Here is an 11,465-nt window from a genome sequence, read left to right on the forward strand (position 1 = left end):
CGCGGCCCGTGCCCATTATATGCACATGGTGCGAGAGGAGAGGGAGGAGCAGTTCCGGGAGGCGCAGGCCAACGCCAACTACAACCACAACCTCCTCCAAGAGCATCTGCAGGCGAGGAGCCGGTCGCCGCCGGACGCGGACCTTGCAGAGTTGGAGGCGCTGCTCGAGTCCTACCGCTCCGCCCGCAAGATCCGCCTCGCCCGCTGGCGGTACCGACAGCGGGTGGCGGAGGTGACGACCGCTGGCAAGAAGTGCGATGACGAGGCGGGTGAGGCGTTGTTCGGCAAGACCGATGAGGAGAACATCGTCGAGCCCGCGCCTCGACGCCATGACCACGAAGAAGCCGGCACGTCCACAGGCTTTGCTGGCAGGGAGGAAGAGTAGTGCATGATAGGTCGCCGCCGCTCGTGTCCCAGGAAGGCCACCGCTCCTCCCCTGCCGTCGACGCCAAGCTTGGTGGGTTGAGCATCTTTCGCCAATTAGTTGCTTGGCGGCGATGTGGAGGCGGACAGCTTCACTTCCTGGGCCTCGGGAGGCGGAGGCTAAGGAGGAAGAGGTGGAGAGCGCCGACGGAGCTGGAAAAGGCAAAGCTTCAGTTCTCTTGGTTCATGACCGGACACGGGGAACGGGTGGCGGCGACCATTTAGACCTAGCCGGACGAGCTCCGCTTAGTTGATGTAAATGTAATGAATCCGTCATGTATAGATGAAATCCATCAAGTTTAAATGGAATCCGTCATGTTTATATGAAATTTGACCATGTTTATATGAAGTCCGATCGTGTTTGATCGAATTTCGTCTGGTTAATTTGAGTTGTTGTCAAAATGTATGCGGCTAGCGTTGGATGGCGGCCTTCCGCATCCGTGTCCGGTCCCCCTGTGGACGGATGCAGGAGAAAATTTGCGGTTGCCGTTGAAGATGCCCTTAGAGGGCTAAACTGCTGAGTGCTAGGGTGCATGCAGCATAATGTATCACTTACACACTTAGCTAGACCGATACAAGTAATACTAGGATTTGATTGACAAATGGTGGTGTGATACTCCTTTTATAGTACTATGTTGCCCCAGCCCTACACATCGGATGCCCTGCTGTCATTGAGAAAAAAGGTAAAGAACGGGGTCCTGCAAGAGACTAAGAGAGGTCGGTGATTCGTCACAAAAGAAGAAGGGAGAGAGAAGGAGGCAAAAGTGATTGATCAAAGTGGACGAGATGAGAAGTTATTGGCTTAGGACAAAAAAGATGGAGAGAGAGAGAGAAGACAAAAGAGGGGAACACACTAGGCTGAGTAAATGTAGTGATTCACATCTCTACTCCTACATCTAATCTGGAGAAGCACTCAGCAGCATATTAGTGCCTCCATAGTTCATGCCCTTATGGACGATATGGTGTCCTACTGACCTCATTGCTTATATCATGCAAAGTTTTTTATTTAGTTGAGGTTTTGGTAAGATTTGGTTTGATTTAGGTATTCGTAGGGAAATGAACGGAAATTATCGATTTAGTTGTGATTTCGGCAAGATTTAATTGCATTTGATTGAGTTAATCTAGGGCGTGATTTTGGAAAGTACCGAGTCGGTTTAGATTATTCCAAGTTACTCTATTTATTTTATTTTATTTTTTGTGCGGCATATGTTGAGAGTACCAAGAAATCAATAGAAAATCGAGGAGGGGGAGAGTGCGTGAGGGGGGGGGGGGATGAGGGGTGAGGGGAGTCAACGCGGCCAACTCTTCTTTAATAGTAGAGATTTTGTCATGTACTAAATGACATCACTGCTGACCTCATATCCTAGGTTGATGTCATTGCCGACTCCATCACAGTAAAAAAAAATGACTTGCTGATTTACTTCTTTTGACAGGGATTGACTCCACGATGACAACCAAAACAATTAGTTAATTGCTCGTGCATTGCAACGGATGCATACTTTATTCTAGTGGTTCAACACTAATTATATATGACATATACATTACACCCACTATATTCGAGATTTTGAGAAGATTTAATTTGATTTTAAGTACAGATAGTGGAATGCAAGAAAAGTTTTTGATTTAGTTGAGATTTTGATATGATTTGATTTGATTTGGATGTTCGTAAGGGAAGGAAATGAAAGTTTCGATTTAGTTGTGATTTTGCGAAGATTTGCTTTGATTTAATTAAGTTAATGCAGTACATGATTTTAGAAAAGGACCGATTTGGTTTAGGTTATTTCAATTTATTTACTCTATTTGTGTTGATTTTGATTTTACGCGCCATCGATTGAGAGTAAAAATCAACAGAAAACAAAGAAGAAGAGGCTGCTGTGTTTTACAGAGGATCCGAAACGCTCCGCAAAATATCCCGAATGAGTCCAAAGGCTGCGACATACTCAGATCTGACGGCACGTACCCACAATCTCCAGATATTTCGCCTCTCATCCTCTTCTTATACCCTGCCACTCACACTCCCCCTTATCATCAGTCTCCAGTCTCCACCCATCTCAGCCAAAAAAAAGCTAGCACAGATCCACACACCATGGCAGCCATGGCCACCACCGCTTCCAGCCTCCTCAAGACCTCCTTCTCCGGCGTCCGCCTCCCGGCGGCGGCCCGCACCCCGTCCTGCGTCGCCACCCCGCGCGCCGGCGCCATCTGCAACTCCATCTCCTCCTCCACCCCTCCCTACGACCTCAACGCCTTCAAGTTCAGCCCCATCAAGGAGTCCATCGTGTCCCGCGAGATGACCCGCCGCTACATGACCGACATGATCACCTACGCCGACACCGACGTTGTCATCGTCGGCGCCGGCTCCGCGGGGCTGTCCTGCGCGTACGAGCTCTCCAAGGACCCCTCCATCAGCATCGCCATCATCGAGCAGTCCGTGTCCCCCGGCGGCGGCGCCTGGCTCGGCGGCCAGCTCTTCTCCGCCATGGTCGTGCGCAAGCCGGCGCACCTCTTCCTCGACGAGCTCAACATCGAGTACGACGAGCAGGAGGACTACGTCGTCATCAAGCACGCCGCGCTCTTCACCTCCACGGTCATGAGCCGCCTCCTCGCGCGCCCCAACGTGAAGCTCTTCAACGCCGTCGCCGTGGAGGACCTCATCGTCAAGGAGAACCGCGTTGCCGGCGTCGTCACCAACTGGGCGCTCGTCTCCATGAACCACGACACACAGTCCTGCATGGACCCCAACGTCATGGAGGCCAAGGTCGTGGTGAGCTCCTGCGGCCACGACGGGCCCTTCGGCGCCACCGGGGTCAAGCGGCTCCAAGACATCGGCATGATCCAGGCGGTGCCCGGGATGAAGGCGCTCGACATGAACACCGCCGAGGATGCCATCGTGCGCCTCACCCGCGAGGTGGTCCCCGGCATGATTGTCACCGGCATGGAGGTCGCCGAGATCGACGGCGCCCCGAGAATGGTACTCCTAAATTTTTGCTTTCCTATACACGCGTCCTCTTCTTAGAAGAAGAAGAAGAATCTCCTTTCGACTTGTGCTGGACTGACCGGATTAATTTGTTTTGTCTTGTGGCGGCTGTTGGTTACAGGGCCCGACCTTCGGCGCCATGATGATCTCCGGCCAGAAGGCGGCGCACCTGGCGCTCAAGGCCCTCGGCCGGCCGAACGGCATCGACGGGACGCTCAAGAACGTGACCCCGGCGCTGCACCCGGAGATGATCCTGGCGGCGACCAACAACGGCGACATCGTGGACGCCTAAAGCAAAGCAATGAACCACGGACACCAAGAGGCGTACGTACGCTGGTGTTTGGGGGCGCAAAATCAATAAGATGGTTCGGTGAAACGGAGGATGCTTAGGGACGAGGGCTTGTCTTTGTGATTTGTCAGACTCGTGTTTAATTCCGATGTTTATCTTTAGTTTTCTTGTGTTAGCGTATTTTGTTCATGCCACCTGCCCGCCATGTGCTCTGCTCTGCTCTGCCTCACGGCAGCTCCATGGATGATGAATCCTTCTGGAACAAGAGGAGGGAATAAAAAGGTTGAGTTCTATGTTGGTGTGTCGGCTCTGTTTACTCCATGGCCGGATCGAGTTTTCTTTTTTCCAGTTTCCGGTGACACATAAATCAGCAATCAAGGTTTATTTTTGCGGGTGAAAAATGTATTACTCACCTCGAGAAGTTCATACAGTCAATCGTAGCTAACTCCGTAGCAACCAAAGGCCCAGAACTGATCCAAGTCATGGTTCGACCTTCTAAACGAGCAAACTTAGCTAAACTATTACTAACTTTATTTTGGCTACGAACGATATAAGTAATACATGATTCATGAATAGACATAAGATATCTAATCTCCTTGATAAGCGATGCATAGAGTGATCTATCCACCTCTTTTGCCTGGATCATCTTCACTGCAATAAGGGAGTCCATCTCGATTGCAACTGGAAGCTCAGTTCGCTGGATAGCCAATGATAGACCCTCCATACACGCATATAGTTCAGCTTCGAGGGATTCACGATAAGAGAAAAGTTGCCTGCATGACGAGAAAATAATAGCACCGATGGGTCCGGATCATCCCCAAACATCCCCAAAATATCTTCGGCGGGGCGCGAGCGGCGGGGGTGGCTAGAGCCGAGGCGATTGGCGGACTCCTACAGCACAAGGTGACAGCGGCGGCGACTGTCAGAAGCAACTAGGAGCAGAGAGCGAAAAGGAAATGGAGAGGCCGGAGGAGGAGGTCCGACCGAGAGGGGCTTGGAGGCGAAGCGCTCGATCCACTCGGGAACGAGATGCTTGGGCGGCTGCGCGGAAAACCAGGGATTTGGTCGGAGGCTGTGGTTGGTGGGGATGGATCCCGAGGGGAAGAAAGAGAGCGGCGGCGGCGCGGATGGGATTGGGTAGACTAGGGTTAGGGTAGGCTGGTTTATATAGCAGTGGGATTAGGGTAGGGGCTACACCGACCCTCTGATCAAGATTGAATGGTTTAGATAAAAGGCTAGGAGAGTCCAAAGAACAAACCGAAGATATTTTGGGGATGTTTGGGGATGATCCAGACCCATCGGTCACGACTGCCCGGATCGGGTTTGGGACAGCTTTCGGACGCGCGCGAGGGGTTTGACGAAAGAGAGGGGAGTTTGATGGGCTCGGAGAAGAGATAGAAGAGAGCGGTCCGGTTGACCTGAGAGGAGGTCAACAGAGACAAGGAAGAAGCGGCAACTACGAGCGGATGCAAGTTTTTAAAACATGACGACAACGAAGTGCCGATGCAATGTGAATGATGCGATGATGAATGCAACACACAAATAAAACACATGACGACAACAAAATAACTAGGCGGCATCTGGAGCATCGGTCTCGGTTTGTCCTGAAGAATAGAATAGAATAGAATAAACACATGGCACGGCTGGGTGCTAGAATAGTAGTTGATAGAAGTTCTAGTCACTTAAAAAATAACCACTGCTTAACTTAATTAGATCATAGAAGATAAGCAAGCGGGTTCGGGCTGTTAGTCCTATTTGAAGGTAAGAAGTTCGGGTAGTAAGGGCTAGGTTTATATAGGGGCTATATTTTTGATAAACATATGATCTTGCTCATTTCTCATCAAGGAATGGAGATTGGGTTGGTGTTTTGAAGGGGGATTCAGTAAATTGACCTTGGCCAACAAGCAGAAAAAGGACTGACGTCTTGGGGGGCTCTAGCACACGTACTCTTCTTCTGCGAGACTCCATCCAAATCCATCACTTACTTGTTGGTTGGTGTTCCATTTTGTTATCGTAGACTATGTTGCCTTCTTCAAGGTCTATCCGTCTATACGATAGGTAGCTAGCATACAACTTGCAAAATACAGAGGACCATGCTACCTCTTGAGCTTGCGTTGGTTTTTCGCTTGAAGAGGAAAGGGTGATGCAGCGAAGTAGCGTAAGTATTTCCTTCAGTTTTGAGAACCAAGGTATCAATCCAGTAGGAGACAACGCACAAGCCACCGAATACCTGCACAAACAAACACCAACCTTGCACCCAACGCGATAAAGGGGTTGTCAATCCGTTCATGGTTATTTGCAACGTGAGATCTGATAGAGATGGATAAACGGTAAAGTAATATTTTTGGCATTTTTTACTTATGGAACGGAAAGTAAAAGATTGCAAAGAAAGTAAATAGGAAACTACAATTGTAGATCGGAAACTTATATGATGGGAAATAGACCCGGGGGCCATAGGTTTCACTAGAGGCTTATCTCAAGATAGAAAATATTACGGTGGGTGAACAAATTACTGCCGAGCAATTGATAGAAAAGCGCAAAGTTACGACGACATCTAAGGCAATGATCATGAATATAGGCATCACGTCCGTGTCAAGTAGACCGAAACGATTCTGCATCTACTACTATTACTCCACACATCGACTGCTATCCAGCATGCATCTAGAGTATTAAGTTCGTACAGAACGAAGTAACACCTTAAGCAAGATGACATGATGTAGAGGAATTAACTCAAGCAATATGATGAAAACCCCATCTTTTTATCCTCGATGGCAACAATACAATACGTGTCGGTTCCCCTTCTGTCACTAGGATCGAGCACCGCAAGATTGAACCCAAAACTAAGCACTTCGCCCAATGCAAGAAAAACCAATCTAGTTAGCCAAACCAAATCGATAGTTTGAAGAGACTTGCAAAGATATCAAATCATGCATGAAAGAATTTAGAGGAGATTCAAATAATATTCATAGATAAGTTGATCATAAATCCACAATTCATCGGATCTCGACAACACACCCCAAAAGAGTATTACATCGAATTGATCTCTAAGAACATCGAGGAGAACTTTGTATTGAGAATCAAAGAGAGAGAAGAAGCCATCTAGCTACTAGCTATGGACCCGTAGGTCTGAGGTAAACTACTCACGCTTCATCAGAGAGGCAATGGTGTTGATGTAGAAGCCCTCCGTGATCGAATCCCCCTCCGGCAGGATGCCGGAAAAGGCCCCAAGATGGGATCTCATGGGTACAGAAGGTTGCGGCGGTGGAAAAGTGGTTTCGTGGCTCCCCCGAAAGTTTTTGGGGTATATGTGTATATATAGGAGGAAGATCTAGGTCAGGGGGTCACCGAGGGGCCCACAAGGTTGGGGGCGCGACCTCCACCCTTATGGCCGCCTCGTGGCTCTTCTGACTTGCACTCCAAGTCTGCTGCGTGTCTTCTGGTCCAAGAAAAATCATCGCGAAAGTTTTATTCCGTTTGGTATTCCTTTTCTGTGAAACTCTAAAACAAGGAAAAAACAGAAACTGGCACTGGGCTCTAGGTTAATAGGTTAGTCCCAAAAATCATGTAAAATAGCATATTAATGCATATAAAACATCCAAAACAGATAATATAATAGCATGGAACAATAAAATTTTATAGATACGTTGGAGACGTATGAAGCATCCACAAGCTTAATTCCTGCTCGTCCTCAAGTAGGTAAATGATAAAAATAGAATTTTTAATGTGGAATGCTACCTAACATATTTATCCATGTAATTCTCTTTATTGTGGCATGAATGTTCAGATCCGTAAGATTGAAAACAAAAGTTTAATATTGACATAAAAACAATAATACTTCAAGCATACTAACAAAATAATTATGTCTTCTCAAAATAACATGGCCAAAGAAAGCTTATCCCTACAAAATAATATACTCTGGCTATGCTCCCTCTTCATCACACAAAATATTCAAATCATGCACAATCCCGATGACAAGCGAAGCAATTGTTTCATACTTTTGACGTTCTCAAACCTTTTCAACTTTCACACAATACATGAGCGTGAGCCATGGACATAGCACTATAGGTGGAATAGACGGTGGTTGTGGAGAAGACAAAAAAGAAGGAGATAGTCTCACATCAAGTAGATGTATCAACGGACTATGGAGATGCCCATTGATAGATATCAATGTGAGTGAGTAGGGATTGCCATGCAACGGATGCACTAGAGCTATAAGTTTATGAAAGCTTAAAAAAGAAAACTAAGTGGGTGTGCATCCAACTTGCTTGCTCATGAAGACCTAGGGCATTTGAGAAAGCCCATCGTTGGAATATACAAGCCAAGTTCTATAATGAAAAATTCCTACTAGTATATGAAAGTGATAACATTAGAGACTCTCTATCATGAAGATCATGGTGATACTTTGAAGCACAAGTATGGCAAAAAGGATAGTAGCATTGTCCCTTCTCTCTTTTTCTCTCATTTTTTTCTTTCTCCTTTTTCTTTCTTTCTCTTTTTTCTTTTCTTTTTTTGGGCCTTCTCTTTTTTGTTTGGCCTTTCTCTCTTTTTTTCCTCACATGGGACAACGCTCTAATAATGAAAATCATCACGCTTCTATTTACTTACAACTCAAGAATTACAACTCGATACTAGAACAAAAATATGACTCTATGTGAATGCCTCCGACGGTGTACCGGGATGTGCAATGAATCAAGAGAGGCATGTATAAAAAATATGATGAACGGTGGCTTTGCCACAAATACGATGTCAGCTACATGATCATGCAAAGCAATATGACAATGATGATGTATGTCATAATAAACGGAACGGTAGAAAGTTGCATGGCAATATATTTCGGGATGGCTATGAAAATGTCATGATAGGTAGGTATGGTGGCTGTTTTGAGGAAGGATATGTGGTGGGTTTATGGTACCAGCGAAAGTTGCGCGGTACTAGAGAGGCTAGCAATGGCGGAAAGGTGAGAGTGCGTATAATCCATGGACTCAACATTAGTCATAAAGAACTCACGTACTTATTGCAAAAATCTATTAGTCATCGAAACAAATTACTACATGCATGCTCCTAGGGGGATATATTGGTAGGAAAAGACCATCGCTCGTCCCCGGCCACCACTCATAAGAAAGACAATCAAAAAACATCTCATGCTCCAACTTCGTTACATAACGATTCACCATACGTGCATGCTACGGGACTCACAAACCTTAACACAAGTATTTCTCAAATTAACAACTACTTACTAGCATGACTCTAATATCACCATCTCCATATCTCAAAACAATCATAAGGAATCAAACTTCTCATGGTATTCAATGCACTTTATATGAAAGTTTTTATTATATCCCTCTTGAATGCCTATCATATTAGGACTAATTTTATAACCAAAGCAAATTATCATGCTGTTCTAAAGACTCTCAAAATAATATAAGTGAAGTACGAGAGTTCATCAATTTCTATAAAATAAAACCACCGCCGTGCTCTAAAAAGATATAAGTGAAGCACTAGAGCAAATTTGCCTAGCTCAAAAGATATAAGTGAACCACATAGAGTATTCTAATAAATCACGATTCATGCGTGTCTCTCCGAAAAGGTGTGTACAGCAAGGATGATTGTGTCAAACTAAAAAGCAAAGACTCAAATCATACAAGACGCTCCAAGCAAAACACATATCATGTGGTGAATAAAAATATAGTCCCAAGTAAAGTTACCGATAGACGAAGACGAAAGAGGGGATGCCTTCCCGGGGCATCCCCAAGCTTAGGATTTTTGACATCCTTTAATATTACCTTGGGGTGCCTTGGTCATCCCCAAGCTTAGGCTCTTGCCACCCAAAACTTGAAAACTTCACAACACAAAACTCCAACAGAAAATCTCGTAAGCTCCGTTAGTATAAGAAAATAAATCACAATTTTTGGTACTGTTGTGAACTCATTATTTATTTATATTGGTGTAATATCTACTGTATTCCAATTTTTCCATGGTTCATACCCCCCGATACTAGCCATAGATGCATCAAAATAAGCAAACAACACGCGAAAAACAGAATCTGTCAAAAACAGAAAAGTCTGTAGCAATCTGGATATTTCGAATACTTCTGCAACTCTAAAAATCCCGAGAAAATAGGAAGTCATAGATAATTTGTCTATTAATCTTCTGCAAAAAGAATCAACTAAAACTCACTCTCCAGCTAAAAATAAGAATTGTTTTCGTGAGCGCAAAAGTTTCTGATTTTCAGCAAGATCAAATCAACTATCACCGTAGGTTATCCCATAGGTCTTACTTGGCACAAACACTAATTAAAATACAAAGACACATCTAACCAGAGGCTAGATGAAATATTTATTGCAAAACAGGACCTAAAAAGCAAGAACAAAAAAAAATTGGGTTGCCTCCCAACAAGCGCTATTGTTTAACGCCCCTAGCTAGGCATAAAAAACACGAATAGATCTAAGTGTTATCATCTTTGGCATGCAATCCATCAGTGGCTCTCATAATATATTCATAAGGCAATTTAATTTTCTTTCTAGGGAAGTGTTTCATGCCTTTCCTTAAAGGAAATTGAAATCTAATGTTTCCTTCTTTCATATCAATAATTGCACCAATCGTTCTAAGGAAAGGTCTACCAAGAATAATAGGACATGTAGGATTGCAATCTATATCAAGAACAATGAAATCTACGGGCACATAATTCTTATTTGCAACAATAAGAACATCATTAATTCTTCCCATAGGTTTCTTAATAGTGGAATCCGCAAGATGCAAATTTAAGGAACAATCATCAAATTCACGGAAACCTAACACATCACATAAAGTTTTCGGAATCGTGGAAACACTAGCACCCAAATCACACAAAGCATAGCATTCATAATCTTTAATCTTAATCTTAATAGTAGGTTCCCACTCATCATAAAGTTTTCAAGGGATAGAAATTTCCAATTCAAGCTTTTCTTCATAAGATTGCATCATAGCATCAACGATATGTTTAGTAAAAGCTTTGTTTTGATTATAAGCATGAGGAGAATTCAACATGGATTGCAACAAGGAAATACAATCAATTAAAGAACAATTATCATAATTAAATTCCTTGAAATCCAAAATAGTGGGTTCATTGCTACTTAAAGTTTTGACCTCTCCAATCCCACTTTTATCAATTTTTGCATCAAGATCTAAAAACTCCGAATCATTGGGACGCCTTCTAACTAAAGTTGACTCATCTCCAGTCCCATATTTATCAAGATTTACATTGGAAAACAAAGATTCAATAGGAGTCACATCAATTACTTTAAGATCTTCATCATTATTTTCAGGGAAACTAGAAGAACACGCTTTTTATAAACCGATCTTTCTTAGCACGCATCTTAGTGGTTCTTTCTTTGCACTCATCAATGGAAATTCTCATGGATTTGAGAGACTCATTGATATCATGCATTGGTGGAATAGATCTAAGTTTCAAAGAATCAACATCAAGAGAAATTCTATCCACATCCTAGCCAAATCATCAATCTTAAGCAGTTTTTCTTCAATCAAAGCATTGAAATTCTTTTGCGAACTAATAAATTGTTTAACACTATTCTCAAATTCAGAGGGCATCTTATTATAATTTCCATAAGAATTGTTGTAGGAATTACCATAATTATTAGAGGAATTACTAGGAAAAGGCCTAGGATTAAAATTACCTCTATACGCGTTATTACCAAAATTGTTCCTACCAATAAAATTCACATCCATAGATTCATTATTGTTTTCAATCAAAGTAGATAAAGTCGTATCATTAGGATC

General features: G+C 43.9%; 1 protein-coding gene across 1 annotated transcript; it reads left to right on the forward strand.

The window, feature by feature from the left end:
- Positions 1-2,435: 2,435 nt before the first annotated feature.
- On the forward strand, positions 2,436-3,982 carry LOC123169109 (thiamine thiazole synthase 2, chloroplastic). The gene is made up of 2 exons (XM_044586952.1): positions 2,436-3,394; positions 3,522-3,982. The coding sequence occupies exons 1-2, from the start codon at positions 2,510-2,512 to the stop codon at positions 3,690-3,692; spliced, it is 1,056 nt and encodes a 351-aa protein (XP_044442887.1). The 5' UTR covers positions 2,436-2,509; the 3' UTR covers positions 3,693-3,982.
- The last annotated feature ends 7,483 nt before the right edge of the window (positions 3,983-11,465 follow it).

Source organism: Triticum aestivum, chromosome 7D, assembly GCF_018294505.1.
Source record: "Triticum aestivum cultivar Chinese Spring chromosome 7D, IWGSC CS RefSeq v2.1, whole genome shotgun sequence".
In the NCBI taxonomy this organism is placed as follows: Eukaryota; Viridiplantae; Streptophyta; class Magnoliopsida; order Poales; family Poaceae; genus Triticum; species Triticum aestivum.

Coding starts and splice junctions, on each gene's coding strand:
- LOC123169109 (XM_044586952.1), top strand. CDS start 2,510: ATGGCAGCCATGGCCACCACCGCTTCCAGCCTCCTCAAGACCTCCTTC. Junction 3,395..3,521: donor TCGACGGCGCCCCGAGAATG/GTACTCCTAAAT, acceptor TGTTGGTTACAG/GGCCCGACCTTCGGCGCCAT.